We start from the raw sequence: 20,846 nt of genomic DNA on the forward strand, positions 1-20,846 counted from the left end.
ACAATTCTAGTGGGAGACCATTTGCAGGGCAGGGATGGTCTCCTCTCATTTGATTGTTTGGGGGTTGACTCCTTCCTTGGAGTGAGCTTCTCTGGAGGACCCTCCTCCTTAGAGGCACTTGTGCCCCAGTTCTCATAATCTTCTCTGGAATCTCGTGGGGTTGGGCATTTTTCTTCAAGTCTCAGGGCCTGGAGTCCTGCCATGAGATGCGACTCTTGGCCCTCAAGTAACCGACAGAGCGAGTATCAGGGAGGTGGGCGTGCTGGTCTGCGCCTTCGAAACCAACAAGGAGCCCCGGGGCACCTTACGGACCAGCACACGCTGACGGAGCGGGTCTCCGCCCCCGCAAGCTTATGCTCCAAACTATCCGTCAGTCTGAAAAGAGCGGGAAACTTTGGGCTGGCGCGGAAGGACGCCGGGAAGGCTGGAAGCCAGCGGGCAAATGAAGAGAAACCCCCCAGTGAGTTTCGTCAGCGGCTGGGAGCTGGTAAGGCTGATGGGGGGGGGGGCGAATTGGGGGATACGCCTTCGGGCCGACCCCCGCCCTCGCTCCCGCCGCTCCGTGGGCAGCGGGGAGGTCTGACTCGGCGGAGGGCCGGTTTGCAGCGACTCCCCTTTATCTGGTGCGCGCCTGGGCGGACGCCCCGCCCCTGTGGCGGCGTTGGGGGGGGGGGGTGTAATTCGGAGTGAGCTTTTCCGTCTGCGGGGGGTGTGCCGCCCTAGCCCCGCCCCCTTGCGCCCATCCCCCGCCGGGGGGCGGGTTGCTGACCGAGGCCCGTCGCTAGGGCCGGCCTGTTGCTAGGGGGAACGACGGCCCCGCTCCCCCGCCCCTTGGCTCCCAACATGGCGGCGGGCGGTGCAGGCGGCGGTCCCCCGGCCCTGCCGCCGCCGCTTCTGTTGCTGCTGGCGCTGGTGGCGGCGGCCGGGCTGGGCGGGGAGGCGGCGCGGCTGTACCGGGCCGGGGAGGACCCGCTGACGGTGCTGGAGGCGGGCACCGTGCGCCGGGCGCTGCTCAACTCCTCGGCCGCCTGGGTGCTGCAGTTCTACAGCTCGTCCTGCGGCCACTGTATCGGCTTCGCCCCGACCTGGCGGGCCCTGGCCGGGGACGTGAAAGGTGAGTCCGGGGAGCCCCGCAGCGCCTGGGCGAAAGGCGGGTGGGCCCCACCGCTTCCAAGCCGGACCCTCTGCGCTCCCTCCCGCCGGGCTTTGCCCTGGACGGGCCCTGCCTGGGGATGTGCCTCTAGCTTGGCCCCTCGTGTTCACCCCCGCGCTGCATCAGCTTCCCCGGGCAGCACAGGGGAGAGAATTCCCTGTCTCCTCTTCCCCCTGGACCTGCTGAGTCCTTCCCGCGTCCCCGCCCTTCGGCTCGGTGGTTTGGGACCTGTAAGTAACGGGCGCCCCCGGCCTAACGTCCCTGATCCTACCACGACCAGCCCCCTTCGGGGAGCTCGCCGTGATGAGCAACTGTCACGTGACATGACTGCACGGAGAGGGCTGGTTGGGGATGGCAGATTATAAAGCAGTTTGCAGCACTGCATAACTAACCTTCTGCCCGCCTGTCACTCCCCATAGCCGCTATACTGGCACAGCCAAGCCCTCTAATCTGTCCAACTTCCGGCTACCTCACTTAGGCAGTGTTTACACTGTGTCCTTACTCTGAAATAAGAGATGCATTTTGTGATATGCAAATTGCATACCAGAGGGGTAGCCCAGTTAGTGTCTCTCTTCAAAAGCAACAAAATCTGTAGCACCTTACAGACTAGCAGATATTTTCGAGCATCAGCTTTTGTCGGCAAAGACCTGCTTCGTCAACTGCGTCTGACGAGGCAGGTCTTGGCCCATGAAAGCTGATGCTCCAAAATATTTGTTAGTCTATAAGGTGCCACAGATCTTCTTGTTGTAAATTGCATATTTTATTTCAAGTTAACTTCGAAACAAAATATTTTGAGTTGACAGTGCCAAATTTCAAAATACTGGGCGATTTTGAGGCATCCCTTACTCGTCCCACAGTGAGAGATAGAGGGATGCTGAAATAGTGCACCTGGTATTTCAAAAATATTTCAAAACACAAGACACATTTCCTTGATATGGAGTTACCATTTTGGGATACTTCTGAATCCCGGAATAGCTCCACAATGTAAACATAGCCTTAGATGGGTTGTACCTCCACCAGCAGAACCATGGACCAGGAGATCAGTACCTGCCTCAGCATTATATCCCAAATTCCAGTTTGCCTCCACTTTATATTATTCCCTTATTGATTTGCAAACCGCTTGCTGCTTTATCAGAGTGCTGCCCAGAAAGAGCAGTATGTGATAAATAGCAACAACACTGGAAATAGTGAAAAACATTTTCATATTACATTTGGAGAAAAAAGGAAGAAAAATAAAAGGAATTGTTGCTCCCTCTGTCATGAAAAAGAGGAGTCTGTCCGTGGGGTGTAAGATATATATGCAAACATCCAGTATCCTGGTGCTTCACAGGGTACAAATGGAAGCTCTTAACAACATATGCAGAATCTTTAGACTGTAAATGCTTGCAGGCAGTGCATCTGCTGTATGCTTTGTAAAATGCCTAGCCTATTTTAAGAGCAAAATGTATAATGAAATAATAGCATTCACTTAACGTAAGCTTCGTCAATATAAAAAAGACAGAACACTTGCGTAGAACTTTATAGAGAATTCAGGCAGAAAAGAATGAATTACTGTAAAAATCCAAACATCTGTAAGCCAAATTATCACAGGTATGTAGATTTATTATTTAGATACATTGATGACAGGTACCATCTAAGATCCTGAATAGAAGAGAACTTTTGTCAAGTGAAACATCAACTATACTACATTCCTGTGAACAATCTCAGCACGTATGCCTTGATAAGTAACCTTTATTTCCTTACCATTATGAAAGTCTCTCTATATTTACTATAGGATTTTCACTCAAGCAGTGCCTCCATCACCCCCTGAATGAATTTTGTGATCCTATTAATGAATGTGTGATATTTGATTGATTAATAAAAAGTGCCTGTCTTTCTTTTGGGTGCTGTGTAAAAATAAGAAAGGGAGATTTACATATTAACATGGCACCTTATTAATTTTATGTACAGATAGTTTTCTTTACTTTATAGTTGAAATGAATATTTTTGAATAACTCTTTGGGTAAGATTTTAATATCAGTCTAGAACATGGTATTTATTCAACAGCAGTGTGACTTACTGGATCACCAACCATAAGATTTATATCATCCTTGACATAAGTTTCACTTTCCCTTCACTTTAATTGAAATACATGTTTGAGAACTGACTGATTTCTGGTGAAATGGGTGATGCCTAGCTCCCAGTTTGAGGCAGCACCAGTGGCTATTCTGCAGCGTGGGCCAATATGCAGCAAAATCAGGGTGATTCTTACATGATGCTCAAGAGGATAATGAATATTTTACTTGTGGAACACTGACTCTTACATTGTATGAGTGCTTATAGTGCTGTCTCTTCTGTTTGATCTTAATACATACACTTGGGTGTCAGGACAAAGCAAAAATAAATTATTTATTCCAGGTGGAAGTGTTGGATAATAACAGGAAAATAAGCAGATACTCTTTGTGTGGTGTGAGACTGCACAATGAGTCAGCAGTCATGTGGTAGTCATGACAGAATCATTTGATAATAAGCATTTGAGTTGTTTGCCAAAAAAGCATTGGTAGCCATGTTCATAGCTGTGATGTGTATTTTGTCACTTAAGATAATATTTTACTATTTTTACTTGTTGACCAAGCACTGATGGTATTCTGAGCCATGTGAAATATAAAGAGGAACAGCCTCTGCCAGTGTTCCCTCTACTGCAGGAGTGTGCAAAGTGGAGGGTGGGCCCCCTGGGGTTTGGGGCGTGAAAATTTGTAAGGGAGGGTGCAGCACAATCATCTGCTGAGTCTCAGGCTCATCCATCTCATTAAAAATGTTGAAATATGTTACTGTTCTTATGTGTGTGTTCACATTTATATACCAGTTAATAAAATTTTTTACCTTTTCCATACTTATTTTGTTACACATGCTGAAAGGGTTTTTTTCATATGAACAAAACCAAAATTTGTCAGTTTGGATTACGTTAGACAGGTTGGATGGGTCCCTGCTAATTGCAGGGATGAAAAGGGGGGCCTAACGTAAAAAGTTTGCTCTCCCCTCATCTACTCTTTTCCATCCACGTGTGGATTTTTCCTTTGCATGTGCAGAATAATTTTTATGTGCAAATGTGCACCTCCAGGATAAACAAAAAACAGCTGTGGGTGCTCTGCTAATCAGCTGGGCAGCATTTGAATCTTTCCTGAGTGGCCACACAAGCACAGGTTACAGGGAACGCTGGTCACTGCCAAAAGTTGCTTTCAATCCAATATAACATTACTGATGACCACTCTAATGCAATTAGTTTTATGTATGTATGTATGTATGTATTTTAAAAAGGTTTTTGGGTGGTATATTAAGCTTGGTGAACTGAATGGTAGAAATGTGTTTTGAATAGGAATTCAAACGAGAGATGGTGGAATAGAGAGGGTTTTCTGACTCTTAATAACAAAATTGGGCACTTTTTGTAAGGTCTCAAATTCTGCAGTAACAATTTCAAAAACTAAAAGTAGGAACCATGGCTGTTTTGCATAATGCCATGTACGTTGATGAAATATCAAAACTCACATTTTCATGTAGTTATCTGCTCTTTCATCAAAATAGACATTAAAATTAATTTTTGACTAGCTCCTGGTGGGTGTGTCCAGTTGCTAAAATACTCAGTATTAAAAGTTTCCATAGGACTGCTGCTCTAAGTTAATGCTATTTTTAAAGGCAATTAAAACTTCTCTTTAAAAGTTGCCGTTCCATAGCAATTTTATACAATGTTTCTCTTTGAAAAGATAACTGGAAATCATGTAACATGCCTTTCCAAAGCTGGCCATTACATCTTTCTTTTTGTTTCTTAAATGGACACCTTTAAGGAGAAGCTACAGAAGTCTTGTCATGGTCCAGGAAGAGACTATCATGTTAGTTATACGTAGGGGCTGCATCTATACTAGAAAGTTCTTTTGAAAGAATAGGTCCCTTTGGAAAGATCCTATGGGCTACATCTACACAAGCATTCCTCTTTCAAAAGAGGCATGCAAATGAGGGAAATTGCAAATGCAAATGAGGTGTAGATGTACATATCTGGTACCTCATTTGCATATTCTTCTTTCTAAAGAAGAAAAGCAGTGTAGACGTGGCTCTTTCGAAAGTAACCCCCATCTGTGAAAGAAAAAATTAGGTGTAAGAGACTGCCGACAAAGGGATGGGGTTCGCCTGCAAAGCCACGTTTACACGGCTTTTTTTGTGCCACCAGCAGTATCATCTGCCAGTGAGCAGATATGCAAATGAGCATCTATTTGCATTTGAGACTGTCCATTTGCATACTGCTGCCAGTGGTTCAGATCAGCATAACCGTAGCCATAAAGGCAAGTCTCTCCAAAAAATCTGTTTCCAAAAAATCAAGATGGAGAATGCTACAATGTCTGTAGTACATAACAGAAAAGGATGAAAAGGTTTTCCCTTGTTTAGTGTTGGGTTGGATATTTTAGAATGTACAGTATTGATAGCTTTGTCTAAGTGGAGTCCATATGACGAGGCTTTGAATTTTTTATAGTTTTTACTTGCATTTATCTGCAAGGGAGAAAATCAGCTTGCAGTAAGAGTCTTTGTCTAAATAATTTTACTAGATTTCCTTTTTCACACATTTTGGGATGCACCTGAAGTACTTAGACATCCTTAGTACATATAGTCCATATCAGGAAGTGTTTTCCATTGGTGTCCCTGACTTTCATTTTTGGAACTATTTTCTGTTTGCTAAATATTTAAATAAAGTATTGGTGTTACTTTGGAAGCTCTGAACTAAATTTAGCATGTGAAATGTGGCAAGTTAAACATTTAACCCTTTTAATACATTGCCGGAAAAATCTTGATACTATTTTTCATTCTGCATTCTCTGAAATCTATTTAGGCCTTCCCAGTAATACTAAAGTGATAGTAGTATCTAATATGCAATAGTGCTGTAGGCTCCCATGCCACTGTAAATGAAATAAATGTGTACAATCTAGGCAGTGTGTTACAGAGGCGAACAGAAGCACATGGTTTTCACTGTGTGCTTCCCAGCTGGTGCTCTTTAATCCAAGTATTTAGCAAGTGATGAGCTTGCATTGTTGTAAAGTAGGCTGTTTGCATTAGGTTTATCGTGCTTCTGTTCATTATGTGTTGGGTGATCAAGACAAGTGGAAAAGGGAGGAGGAGTGGTAAAGTTGAATGGGACAGACACCATGAAGCCAAAATTTTTTTTAAATTTTGCATTTTAGTTTTAAAAACAGACTGTTGTATCTTTTGTGTTCCTGTGAATACATGTCCATCTGCTCTAGGATGCTTATAGTTACTGCTGACGCCTCTTCAGCTGTCAGCATGTGCACTACAACTGAAATTTTCAATCGGCCGCCCTGTCTTTCCTTATCAAAATGCAAGAGTTCTTTCAAAGAAAAAACAAAGGTCAAGCTAAATTCCAAAAGCAGCCTGACATAGAGCTGTTGATCAAGTTTTGAATATAGTGAAATTTTCATGTGCTTTGACTCAGACGTGTTTAACTTTAGTATGTTTTTAAATTAAAGGACTCGGTAGATTCACAGGAATTCATAAAAGAAAAAAACTACTAAAGACATTGGCATTAACCAAGACAGATGTTTATATCTTCACCTCCTGCCAAAGCTTTCTGGATTCTCCTTTCAAAGTAACAGAGGATTTTTGAAGCTCCCGCCTTGAGGATGTCCAGAGTTGTCATGGCTTTTTTCCAAACTTCTCTGGGTTACTTATGGACATTAAATGTTCCATTTTTTTTCCTCTTTATACAAATAGGGGAGAAAGGCTGTAGGGGAGTGGGAGTTGCAACAGAATTTTATTTTTAAAAGGGTGAATATTTCTTTGTACAGTACACAGGTGTCTCTTAGCAACATAGCTTAATATATTTTAATATTTACTGGTAGCATGTATGTAGCCATATTATTTTAAACAACGTAAAAGGGAAAAGAATCCAAACTATTAAGGTCTCCAAGGATTCTCTTATGAAAATGGTTTGTGTAAGAATGTTTCAAGCAGTTTATCATTCTAAATATTTATGGTGATTCTCAATAAAACACCTTACAAAAACTTGAAACTGCACCCCAATTAATCCTCAGGGAACTGAATTTGCTCATATATATCCCCAACATGCTCTTGGGCAGCACTTAAACCTAAGAGCACCTTCAGAAGTCAGAATGTGAGCTTTATGGTTTAATTAGGCATTGCATCATTTTATAAGCTTTGTAATAAGTTGCGATTCAGCAAAAAGCTGGTCTGTGTTACTATCACCCCTGATAGAAGATGCATTGTCTATGTAACAGAGTAACTGAAAGTGTTGCAGATGGGTAAATATTCAGTTCATCTTGTAAAACTGACAAGGAATAAAATTAATTGAATGATGAGTTTAGCTGACAGGATAAACCAAAAATTACAGTACTAGTTACTTGTGTTGGATTGAGCCCTGTTTCATCCATTTGAACTGAGCAAATGCCAACAGCCTTTGAGAGAAGTCAAATTGTTTGCTTTGGGTTTCTTTTTCTTTTGATTTGTTGAAAATAGTTCCCTCCCTTGTACCAGATGCCATTTTTAGTCTTTAAAACTAGTCAGTTAAATGATTGTTGAAGTTGTAAATGTAAGACAGATGGGGGCAGGCCTATGAAGCCAGTGAAAGTTTTACCATTGACTTCCTTGGAAGCTGGAACATGACCTACGATAGGATGCCTGGTGGTCAGTGCTGCATCAAAAGTTAAAATATTTATTTATTTTCAGACTGGGACTCTGCCATCAGGATTGGTGTGCTGGATTGTGGGGAGGAAGAGAACTATGAGACTTGTAAAGACTATGGTATTCTCTACTATCCAACTTTCAGGGTAAGTGGCACGATCTGCATCAGACATGGCTTTATTCCATTTTGTGTACATTTAAAAAAAACTCAAATTTGCTTTAAATCTTAAAATAGTTTCTATTCTGTGTTCCAAACTACAGCTGTTGAACTTCCTACCTCTAGTTAAAAACAGAACAAACTTACTTAACCAAAATGTTGAGTTATTGTTCTCAGATCTGGATGTTCTCCCCTCCATCCCTCCCCCAAGGAAGCTTGTGATTATAATAAAAGATGCTTTAGAGCTCTGTTAGTCAATAGTATGGAATAGATGATGCAGCCATCTGAATCAGTTGGGCTTGTGATCGTTCTAAACTCTGAAATACAATTTTGCAACTGTAAGAGAGACGGCACAGGAAGCAGTATATTAAAAGTATTTTTGTGTCTCCCATCACCAAGGTATTTGGATGCAATGTATTTATTAGCTGGCAAACATGTAAAGATCCATAGTATAGCAAACATTAATAGCTACAAATTTTGTCTCACTTTTTGACGTGAGGGGAAATCCAGTAGTACAAAACTGATAAAAGTTGAAACTCTGTAATCTGGCAGCCTCAGGGCCTGACGCCAGACAAGAGAATTTGTCTAGCAGCATTACCAACACCTTCACTGCTTACTGGCCTCTTAGAAGACATTTTGGGGTAAATTTCAGCTAAATAAGAGCACAGAACACCGAGAGGCAGAACTGGTGACCAGAAACAATCTTTTATAGGACCATAGGAAACTTGGACATCTAACTAACTAAAATCCTGCTGGATTGCAGATGCTGCTGGACAAGAGAGGTTCAACCTGTCCATCAGAGACAAAGATGAAATCAAATGGTTGATTTCGTAAGAGACTACGTGTAGAGCTCTGCACAGATACAAAATTTGTATCCACGTCTAACAAAAGTGAGCTGTGGATATCTGCGTCCAGATGCAGATAACCATGGATCGTGGAAATAAAGCAGATACCCATGGATTTGCAGGATTCTAACTGTGTTATAGTGTTTTAACTTTTGGATCCATCCTTCACTAGCCTTATATCTTTCTTAACTTTTTACTTCACATTTCACTTAAATAGAATTTAAAAATACTTTCTAGTGGTTGTCAGGAGAATCAGGAATTGTTTAACTCAGAATTTTGCTTCCCAGGATGAAAATGAACTGTTTTTTATCATGCTATTGATCTTCCACCCAGTGTGTAGTCATCATCGTTACTATTATTTATTTCAATAAAATGTGGGGCAAGGGAAATCTTGATAAAAAGTTTTTAATGTGAGAAGTGAAGTATCATAAGATAAAAACTGTTATTCTTCTGGTGAGGGAAAGATTATGGCTTTTTATTTTTTTCTTCTGTCACGTTCTGAGGCCAAAAACCTGACTGATTTCTTTCTATAGTACTGTATGTTTTAACGCTTTTTTAAATAGGTAAAAGGTGTGTGTGTGTGTGTGTTGTTTGGCGCGGCGGGGGGTTGTTAACCACCAGAGGGAGTTAAGAACTTTTAGGGTGTAAGCAGTCACTAGTTCAATTATAGAAATATTTGACTTACAAGAAATTGATCATTTAAGGATCCATGGGCAAGATTAACAGCCAGCGTTCCCTCTGTTTTATATCTGTGAGCAGAATGAATTTTGTTTTCTGCACCGATATGGAGATGTGTGTTGGGGTGGGGCTGAGTTGTTTGGGGTAGGCATGTGAGGATTTAGGACTAGGGCAAAGGGTCAGGGTGTGTGCTCTGTGGTATGCCCAGGATTGAGAAGTTTGGGGTGCAGGTTGCCCCAGGGTTGGGGCAGGGAGAGAAGATGCCACCCCCACACCCAGCCCTCTCTTCCCACAGCAGCACCTGGGCTATGAGAGAGCATCTCTCCCTGCCTCTCTCTAGCTACAGCTGCCCTGGGGCTGGGGCCTTGGGTGAGGCATCTTTCCCTGGCCACAGCCCTTCACACCTCAACTTGCTTTCCACCGCAGCCCCGTTCCCTCTATCTGTTCTCAAGGCCTTTGGGCTACATGGCCCTTGATAACTTGTCATGTGGGCATGTGGGTTAGGGTGAACTTAGTCCTTAGCTAGTATAAATCAAAAGCCATTATATCCACACCAGCTGAGGCTCAAGCCCTTGACATTTACAAGGGAAGAGTACAATTTCTGTAGCATATTCTACTTATCTGTAAGCTACGTAATAATGTATGATGAATTAAAACCATAAAAAGCAGGAACTTACGAAAATTGTGTTCTGCCTCTGGACTGAGCTTTCCTGAAATATTTTTTCCCCTTGAGCCGTGAATGTTGTCTTCAAAGGGATTTTTTTTTCCATCCCACAGTACTTCAAAGCATTTACAAAGCAGTTCACAACTGGAGAAAATTACAAAGGTAAGAAAACCCTACTAACCAATCTGAAAAGCATTTATCCTTCTCTCCCAGAGTACACTGTATAACAAACAATATTTCTTTACTCATCAAAATTCAAACCTCCATAGTTGGAATGCACAGGCTGTTTAGTAGCATAGTAAGCAACTCTTTAGAATAGAAGGTTAAAATGTCTGTTAAAAATGAAATTGTATGGGAAATTTGAGGTGGCAGAATGTAATTGCTTGAGTTTGCCTTTGTGCCCAGCTGTAGTGCTGACACCCCTGTGCATTTTCTATCCTTCAATTGCTGCTAGTGGGCTGATCCTTCATTTGAAATCTCATTAAAAACCACACACCTGTCAGCAGCATCTTGTCCCTGTTGAAGCACTTGTTTGGTCTGGCTTTAAATAGAAGACTGCCACCTTCTGATTTACCAATGCTACTTTCTGCAGCTCCTGAATGTATTAGGCTTTTCTTATTTAAATGTTCATCAAGGCTGGACTTGGTCCTCTATGGCTCTGGCATGGTCATACCTTATACCTAATCTCATAGAGCTGGCAGGGACTTTTAGAGGTCATAGAGTCTAGTCTTCTGCACTCACAACAGGACCTATCACCATCCCTAACAGATTTTTTTTTAAATCTATTTGTCCCAGACCCCTAAATGGCTCCTTCAAGGATTGAACTCACAACTCTGGGTTTACAAGGCCAGTGCTCTAACAACTGAGCTATCCCTCCCACAGTTACAGCTTAAAATAATATCTTTTAATTGGAGTAACATATAAAAGGCCAGAAGTCAGACAATAGAGTGCCCTCCTGCTAGAATATTATTGTGATTGTACCTGGTATTTTTAGGGTTTGAGAGGGGGTTGCCTCCAGTGGCAAAAAAAGTGTGAGGAATCTGTCTTTAGACTTAAACCTTCTCCCCTCCTCTAATTTCAAACCTCTGGTTAAACTCTTATTTCCCATTATGGTTGGTTGTTACTTTATTTGGGCTTTTAAGAGCGTTACACTACTGGCTCAAATCTTCAGTGCTTTCTGTAGCTAGCATACAAACAAAAAGCATTTATATGGTATGGAACATGTCCATAGCTTGAACTCCTGCCATTATAACTATTCTTTTATGTGTGAATGTAGACCTGGATCAAGGAAGATGAAACTGACAAAAGTCAGGTCAGCTGCTTTGAGTTAGAAAGGGCTTTGTATTTTTAAGCTCCTAGGGAAGACAACTACAAAGTCTCAAAATTTAATCTCACAAATAAAAGTACTTCTGCCCACTCCCAAAACAACTACTGTCACCTAGATATTTAACTAAAAAAACCCACCCTTTAAGTCTGAGACAGCCTCAATTTAGTGACACTTTTCTGTCTGCTGAATAATTCTTCATCTGTCTCTTTTTAGCAGGGTCAGATCGAGAGCTCCTGACAGTTCGTCAGATGATGATTGATTTTCTGCAGAACCATACCCAAGAGTCTAGACCACCAGCTTGCCCTCCTTTGGATCCCATTCAGTAAGACTCTTGTTTGAAATAACAGAATATATTGTACATGTGATATGTTACTTAAATAAAAGGTCATGGCTGTTTCTCAGTGTAAAGGATTTTTTTTTTGTTCTTTGTGTGCTAAATAGCATTTCTTTTCTTAAAAGGTCCAGTGAGATTGCTTCTCTTTTTGACAAAAATAGTCATCATTATACCGCTATCGTGGTTGAAAGCAGTAATTCCTATGTTGGGCGAGAGGTAATGTATGATTTGTGAATTAAATCCATTATTAAATCATTAATAATAGAATTGAGTTTGTATTTTATTCAGTCAGAGCAAGTATTCATGTTGCTAAGGCTATGTCTAGATTGCAGGCTTCTGTCGGGAGCCCAAAGGTCTCCCAACAGAAGTCTGCCACTCCAGGATCCCTCTGCTGACATCCTGGTCATCCTTGTTCCATGAGGAAGAGGAATGTGTTCGTAGAGGAGGTTTTCCTCATATTTGGCCTTCCACATGTGGGAAGAGCACAGAGAAGGTGAGAATGGAAAATGAGAGCAGGTGAATAAGCAAAACAAGATTGTGGAGGACCTTGTAGATGAGAACGAAGTGTTTGGTCAGAGTAACAGATTTGAGGAGGACTGCCATTGGAGTGGCACAGAGGAAGATGACTGTAGTAATGGGACCTTGAGCGACTGAAATAGAGAGAGAGTTGTCAACCAAATGTTCATCAGAATCTTGACTGGTCCTGCGTGTTTGTAGGCATAATTTTGGCAGTTAATGTTCAAGTGGTGTAGATGTGCAAGTCTGTTTGTGTCCACAGATCATAAACTTCAATATCTAAATGAAATCTAATCTGTGGAGGTTTGAATGGGCTCAGGAAAAGTCGTACATCTCAAGACAAGAGAAAATAGGAGTGACATTTGTGTTCAACAGACGTTGTTAGTGTCCACAGAAAACTAATACACATATGTTGTGAATAGAAAGGTGTTTCTATTGACAGCTTAGTTTACTTAAAAGTATGTGCATTCCCTGTAATAGACTTGTTCTTTTTTCCAAAAATCCTGCATGTAACTTGTATGCTGTCTTCTTATTGCCCAGGTGATCTTAGACTTGATGCAATATGAAAACATTATGGTAAAGAGAGTGCTGAATTCTGATAAGGCTTTATTAGAGAAACTTGGTATTGCCTCAATTCCTTCATGTTATCTGATCTATCCAAATGGGTCCCATGGATTAATTAACATGTAAGTACTGTATATCTGTAAGGGATACATGCAGTACTCTGAGGGGTTCAGTTGAGCTTCAAAAGGGTTACCTTAGTTTCCTTGCTTAGTAGTTAATGTATTTGATAACCAGCTTTCATTTGTTACTTAAGTAAAGATAATGTATCCCAATATGTGATCTGTGCATTTTACTGAAAGTTAATGTTCGAACTCTTCATACTTTACAGATTGACTATCTCAGACATTGTTCAGACAGCTATTCTATTGCATATGAAATAGAACCTATTCATATTTCATCATTTATACTTCTTATGCAGCTGACTTTTTGTATGTGTTCACAGTACATTGAAATGGACTAGGGAAACATAAAATAGATTCCTCACTCACCTGGGGGAAAAAACAAAATGCGAAAGTGATGAATTATAACTTCACTGCATTGGTGAGTTTAGACTGGCCACATGCTTGCTCGTAAAATAAGCACCAAAGAGGAAAGTTTGGTACGTGAAATAGAATTTCCAGTGTCAGTGCAAAGCATTGAGAGAATTTAAGCTGTCCAGCAGTAGCTGACGACATGCTGATAATCTAGTGATGTTGATAAATAAAATATTGAGATTTGGAGAAGAGACTGTTTTAGTGGTCTCTCCCACTGCTACCAGTCAATATCACTGACTCATTTCTGTGATGTCTTTGAGGAGTATATGTATGGTTTGGGGCTAATCTGAAATAGATATATAGATTAGGATTTATGGGACTTGGTACTTAGGGCTGGTCTACAATAAAGTCAATCATAGATATGCAGTTCCAGCTACGGCAGTAGCATAGCTGGAGTTAGTGTATTTATGATTTGACTTTGGCCGTCTTCACTGAGGAAGGGACAAACTCTCTCGTCAACCTCCTGTACTCCTTGTGTGAATGAGGAGTACCAGGGTTCATGCTCACCCCCTGATAGTTCAATTTCTCAGATTAGGTGAGCAAAATTGAACCTCAGAAGATTGACCCAGTCCCAGCTAGAGTAGATGTACCCTCAAACAATCTGTTGAATTCAGTGGAAGTTTTGCTGTATAAGGTATACACATATGGCCTGAAGTCTTTATAAAAATGGGATGTTGGTCTTAGTTTGAATGGTATTGTAAGCCACCAGTCCTAATTGTTTTTTCTGCTAGTTCTAAAGTTTGCATCAAACATGCAGCTTTTACCAAACTTGTAAAACAAAGGCAAACCAAATCTTTTATTTCATAGATGCATTAAACTGTTCCTGTCAATCATTTAGCTTGAGTTGATTTTTAATTTTTATATCGTTCTTTCTTACGCAGTTTGAAGCCTCTTCGGTCATTCTTTTCTTCCTATTTAAAGTCACTGCCTGGTGTGAGGAGAAAGCTTGTTTCACAACTTCCACTGCCAAAAAGGCAAAATAAAGAAGAAAGCACAGGAATCAAGGCATGGAAGGAATTTGATAAGTAAGTGATGTTTTTAAGCTTCAGTTTATTGGTTGGTAGTTAAAATCTATGGTTATTATTACCAAATGGGAAGTTACAAAATAATTTATTTTAACAGCTTGCTGTAGCTGAAAGCTTTATTTGATTCCATAACTACTGAAGGGATACACCCAGAATCGTCACTGAATCACCACATGGTGACCTGCTGAGCAAACTAAAGGGATTTTGTGTGAATATCAAAGGAATCCTGGCACTGAAATGTCTTGCAGATCACATTGTAGAGCACTGCTTTCATTTGTTTCTTCAGCATTATCCTTTTTGCAATATACTAGAATAAAATTGGTAAATTAATTTGGCCCTTGCAGCAAAGAGGTAAAAATTGTATTTAGTGCATGTGTCTTCCTTGCAACAATGACTCGTATTTGTAAAGCTTTTAAATGAGATGCAAGCAATATTTTCAATATGCATTTGGTGCAAAATGCATTTCTATGTAAGGAAGTACTATTAATGACTAGTTTTATTTTAAACACACACCTTCCTTTAAAAATCCATGGCTGAGTTCTGCTCCCATTGGTGTCAGCATGAGCAGGATTGAGTATGAAACCAGTATCTGAAATGCGAGTTTAATTTTTATTGTAAAACTTTTATTTTTATCTGGAATATTGATTTTTATGAAGTAAAGTCAGTACTGAAATAAGTTTTTTGGCCAATGTGCAGGAAACAATAAACCAATATTTGTTTGTATAATGACGAATCAGGACACCACTAAAAAGTGTTTCAGTAAATGCATGTGCATTAGAAAGCCCTAAAGTCACTAGAAAAGATGTTTATCGGACCAAATCCACTTAGGTTTATGTTCACCCTTTGACTGTTGGAGAGAAGGATACAAGAGCTTTGCAGTGAGATAATCCTTCAGCATCTTTAGCTGGAAAAGAAGTAGGACTGAGTGCTTCCATTTTGTACTTAGTTTCCTTTTTTTTTTTTTTTGTTTTTGTTTTGTGGTAACTGTAGAGAGTCAGTCTTGTGTTTGTTAACAGATGGCTGTTCTTTTCTTTTAATAGTTCATAATGAATATTGTGTTTTGGTAACTGATTTTTTTGCAGCTAAAGAAGATGAATGATTCCATCAATCTTGGTACTTCTGCAATGTGGTTTTTTTCGTTTGTTTGTTTGTTTTTTAAAAAAGATCCCTATATAAATATCTCCCAGTTAGATTGTTTGGTGCCTGATGATTTAATTCTGACAACTAACATTTAGGATGTCAGCAGACCTAGTAGTAAATAATTTAACTGTTAGTAAATGAATACATTGTTTCCTAGAGAGAGAACATATTGTTCAGAATGCAGCTGTCACATTTCTGAGATAGCTGTATCTCTAAACCTTCCTGGTCTCCATGAGGGGGATGCAACTCAGGCCTCGAGTTACCACCTTTCTTGGGGTGGGAGCCAACATTCCTCCCCTTCCAGACAATGGATTTAGGATAAAATTCCTTCTGCAATTCACTGTGATCACTTTAGCAGGTGAATCCTCTTTAGTCATTCTTTTCTTCCTATTTAAAGTCACTGCCTGGTGTGAAGAGAGACCGTGTTTCACAACTTTCACTACCAAAAAAGAAAAATAAGGAGGGAGCATGGCAATCAAAGCATGGAAGGAATTTGATAAATAAGTGAATTTAATAAGTAGTTCAGCACCCAACATCTTGTTCCCTTGCCCTCCTCCTTCCGCCCAAGGGCTGTGACAGGGTTAATCAGTGTCCAGCCAGCCTTCGTAAATCAAAGTATTTATTTGGAGCCAAAAACATTGTGGAGGAAAAGCCCCACATATCTTGGAAACAATAAACACCTTGTATGCTTGCCTCCCTCACCCATCTTCCACATGGAGAAGCTGGTAGATTGCAAACACTTTCTGCAAGATATGTCCTTGCTGTCACAGCCTTATATCAATTCTGGAGGCCAGGAAGGGAGACTGCCCTCTTGTAGCAGGCCTGGCACTTAATACAGTTCTTAGGGAATCTCTCTCAACCAGTTCAAAGCAGGATAGCCCATTTTTCTCATGTGTGGTGCCTTTCCAGACTCATTTACCTGCCATGGGATCTATGTTACTTCTTCACCAGTAGTTTTAGTTCCTAATAATTCATTCATGCTTAGGTAACTTTCACTCAGTCACTCCCTTGTCTCCAAAAAATAAATTAAACTCTACACATGTGGCAGAACAATCTAAGGGTGAACAGTTGCACACTTTTTTCATAAAAAATAAATCCAAAGTTTCCCAGTTTTCCTCCGCAGGTTTTGAGGTGTATTATAATTATGCAGCCATTGTTGTCCGAATAAGGTGGTTTTCTGATTGATGGGTGCTCTTAAATTTTATTGTTTGATCATGTGGGTCATATAACATAAGGGTCCTCAGGAATTTTGACACATCAGGCTGTCAGGTCTGTATCCTGTTGTACTGTGTTACTGTATGTCCTAGTAACTATGGCTTATAATCAGCACTCTAGGATACAAACTCTAAATTGTTCATTTAGTTCAATTGTTTGCCTAGTGGTAGGGTAAATACAGAAATGTTTTCCATGATAGCTGCTGCTCTCAGGAAAGGAAGTGTAGCTGTCGCATTCACCTCTGATGTGTCTGACTGTCACAAGACCTTCTTTAATTTACTGACTGTTAAATATACTGTGGTGCACAAGGTCCTGCTTAGTGGGTCTGCTGCATTTAGGGAGGATTTCTAAATTCTTTTTTTAATATGGGTATATTCTCATTTTTGTCATTCAGTCTCCTTGGCATTGTTCTTCATCAACAGTACTTCTGTTTAACAAAAGGCTTTTCCCTTCACAGCCTATTGTTCTCTGTGTATATTTAACAGTGTAGAGAAGTCACAAGATGCGACTCCAGCAGTTTGCTTGCTGGCAGAGGGTCAGGGTTATGATTTCTTTAGAGGGAGAAGTTGGGCAGAGAGGTAGATGGTTCTTACTCAAACATAAGAACTTTTTGTGCAATTGTGCTTCATTTGTCTGGTCTCTGAACTAGTGGCATAAAATTGCTGTTCTAAAATTACAGTCCAGTGGAAGGCATTAAACTTGACATTCACCTTAAGAGGCTCTGCAGTGTGTATTCCTGCATTTGGAATAAGGTACGAGGTTTAAATAGTGCTCACTATGGATCAGTTTTACCATAATGGCTGATGAGAAAATGACTGAAAGACAGCTGCCTCAATTTTTAACATTATATATGTGTGTTTTAGAACTAAGCTGTACATGGCTGACCTTGAATCAGGATTGCATTACCTGCTCAGGGTAGAGCTCGCCACTCACAAGATGCTTGAGGGAGCTGAGCTAAAGACCTTCAAGGATTTTGTTACAGTCATTGCCAAGGTATACACTTCTCATCTTTGATTACATTCACTTGACTCATACAAATATAATGTAAAATTTACTACTTGACAGAATACTTTGTGCATCTGAAAATGTCTTGCAGTGTGCTCTTAGAAATGTACATGTTTTGGTTTCTCCAGCGTCTAAGAGAAATTCTGTTTTAAGTTTCTATGGAGAACCTGAAGGATTAAAATGCACTTGGTTGAATTGCATGGCTCAGAATAAAATAAGAACTTTGATTATCCCAGGCTTGCAGGACAGACCTATGAAAATTGGCATGGTTGCGCAGATGTTTTTGGATAGGTAGTGATTGCAACTGAATGATTGTTCACTTACACACACAGACACACTCTCCCTGCCTCCCTCCACTTGGACTTTCTATGTAACCAGGTACAGTGTTCAGAAAAGTAGGCTGAATTGCTAATGAAATGGCTGACTTGAATCAAGATTTTTGAACACAGATGATGAAGCACCATATTTATAAGACTCTAAACAGTGTCACCTCATGAGTGCTGTGTGGATAAACCCTTTAATGTTTCAGGTGCTCATGTACTATGACAATGATGGGCGTTTATTTGGTGTCTTGTTTTGGACTTTTTTGTCCTAAAATGTAAACATTTTTAAAATGAGTCTGACATGAAGAAAATGTGGCTTGGAAAATTTCTAATATATTTCTAATATATTAATCTTTTTAAAAGCAATCTCCAGTTAAACATGAGCTGCAGTATTCCTCTGTATTTTATTACCAAGTAATTAATGGATTGCATTTGTTTCTAAACAAAGCACACCAGTGGCTGTTCAGAGGAAGAAATCAGGGTTATATAATATTTCCAAGTATCTGGCATTATGTGAAAATCAGTCTGACAGGTTCTTACCCCCTGTGACAGACAGAGGTCAGAAATCTCTAGCTGGCCTCATTTCCTTTAAGAAAGTGTAGTGCTAATCTGTCCATCATATTATCCCTGAAACAGTCTCTGCTCTTCCTGATGGATCCTGGCCAGCTGATGTAATTTATTTTCCTGGCTATTAGTGAGTAAAAGAGGAATGCTCTTGTCTCTAGTCCAGTTCTTGCAAGGGCAGCAGAGGGGTTTCTAATTGTGTATTTTTTTAACATTAAAAAAAAAATTCTCCTCTGGCATCTCATGTTTTATTCACAATTCTGACTTCTTTCGTTTATGGTTCTTTGCAGCATAAGGACTTCAGAAACATACTGCACCAATGCCATAGTTTAGTTTAAATGAAATTCATTTGAGTTTTTGTTTTTTTAAGAATTTCTTTTTAAACTAAATGTGTGATCAATTCATAAAAACATCTGTGTGAACTTAGGCTTCAGGAATTTGTGCGCTAGCCTCATTTCTGAAGAACATTTATAGTGCTGCTAAATTGCTAAGGTCTGTGCTCCCATCTCTTGCTCAGGGATTTTCATATCGTAGGATTAGTTTCTTGGCTATTAGTGTAACTTGTAGCAGCCCTTTCTTTTGAATTCTCCGTAAGACTGATACCTGTCTCAGGTCCCCTATTATGTGTGCTACTAAAATGGTGTTCACATGTCATATGCTTCTTTGTTCCCCTGACATTTTCCCTGGTCAGCATTACTTTTGGGGAGTGTTATAACTAAATGTATTCCTATATCTATCATGTACATTATTTCATTTGTGTACAGTTCACTCATTATATTACAGTAGTTTTACAGGTACCCCAAATCAAGACTTAGGCTAGGTGCTATGCAGTGAGACAGCAATGAAGACAGTTACTGCTTTAGAGTTTTTCATTAAACCAATTAAGAGAGCTCTGAGCTGAGGGATGAGCCAGAAGAAGAGAGCACATGCTGAACCATGAATCAAGTAGATAGAAGGAGCCAGTTGTTTGCCAGAACTTATCTTATAAACAATTGAACATTTACTGCAGAATGAACTTGCATTTCTGTAGCATCTCTTATCCTAATATTCTCTGTGTATCTGATAAAGCAGACATAGGGACAACTTCCTCTAGTGTTGAAATGCTGCTGTCTTTGGAAATGATTAACGTAGAGCATTTCTGCTTCCTGTCCTGAGCTGTGGTATGACTCCCATATGCACGTGAAACTCTGAGGAATGTAAATATGCAAAGTGTGTGTACTCAAATTCTATCTGACCTGGACCAGTTGGACTGGGACCTGTATTCCTCTGAAATAATACTGAAAAACGCTGTGGTTTCCATGACTGCAAACAACTCTTTTTATAACTCAGCAAAGACAGCACGTGGTAGAGTTTGTCTTGTTTTCCATCTGTGTCACTGACAGGAAATTTGTATCCCAAGTGTGGTGTCTCTTTACTTGCAGTTGAGGTCCTTGATGCTATAAGGCATATAATCAGAACAGTTTGCAAGTTTATGCATCATTATCCAGACCTGTTTTTTTTTTTTTTAAGTTCAGCTCCTAAGAGAGAGAAATGAAAAGCTTTTGAAAATTAAACCTCCCCAAACAGTAATAACATAAAAGTGGACTTTACAAATTACTCTATATTTCTAATTTTAGAAATGACATTCAATTTCAGACAAAGGAATGTCAGATTGAATCAAATGCCTGGTGGGAAATCACAGTGGAATGGCTAGGTTTTGTTGGAAGCATTGTGACACACTTCCATCTGAGTTAGTATCGAACCAATACTCTGGCATTAGTACAGTATTATTAATTTGTATCGTGCTGACATTATTCAGAACAGGTGTGAAATAAAGGCCATGAACAGTCCTGTGGACATGCCTGCCAGAATGCCATCTCAAGGTATAATCTGTCACGCGAAATTCTCTCTGCAGTTTGAATAGAGTTTTCTTCATGTTCAGTCTTAAACTGCCGTGTTATGTTTCTGTGTGCTGTAAAATACCAGCTGCATTTCAGTGGTGAGCAAAGTTATGTGTAGAGATGTTAAATTAATGCAAAGTGGTTATTTACTGAAAAATATAACAAGCAATTCCAATTGTACGTAACAAAAAAATCTAGTATGTTAAGTTTTAATTAAAACTTTTAAGAAGTAAGAATGTTTTAAA

The 20,846-nt window shown here is 40.2% G+C and overlaps 1 protein-coding gene across 2 annotated transcripts in view; it reads left to right on the top strand.

Annotated features, from left to right (window-relative positions):
- Positions 1 to 821: 821 nt before the first annotated feature.
- The window catches only part of QSOX2 (quiescin sulfhydryl oxidase 2), a 34,869-nt gene continuing 14,844 nt past the window's right edge, over positions 822 to 20,846 (top strand). Inside the window, exons 1-8 of one of the 2 annotated variants that reach the window (XM_075015331.1) lie at positions 822 to 1,114; positions 7,877 to 7,977; positions 10,289 to 10,337; positions 11,716 to 11,824; positions 11,962 to 12,052; positions 12,893 to 13,038; positions 14,331 to 14,474; positions 17,693 to 17,822. In XM_075015331.1, the coding sequence (XP_074871432.1) occupies positions 844 to 1,114; positions 7,877 to 7,977; positions 10,289 to 10,337; positions 11,716 to 11,824; positions 11,962 to 12,052; positions 12,893 to 13,038; positions 14,331 to 14,474; positions 17,693 to 17,822 (1,041 nt within the window). In that variant the 5' untranslated portion in view covers positions 822 to 843. The remainder of the gene's footprint in view (positions 1,115 to 7,876; positions 7,978 to 10,288; positions 10,338 to 11,715; positions 11,825 to 11,961; positions 12,053 to 12,892; positions 13,039 to 14,330; positions 14,475 to 17,692; positions 17,823 to 20,846) is intronic. The other variant, XM_075015332.1, reaches the window with a different exon arrangement.

The sequence above is a fragment of the Carettochelys insculpta genome, chromosome 21, assembly GCF_033958435.1.
Source record: "Carettochelys insculpta isolate YL-2023 chromosome 21, ASM3395843v1, whole genome shotgun sequence".
Taxonomy (NCBI): domain Eukaryota; kingdom Metazoa; phylum Chordata; order Testudines; family Carettochelyidae; genus Carettochelys; species Carettochelys insculpta.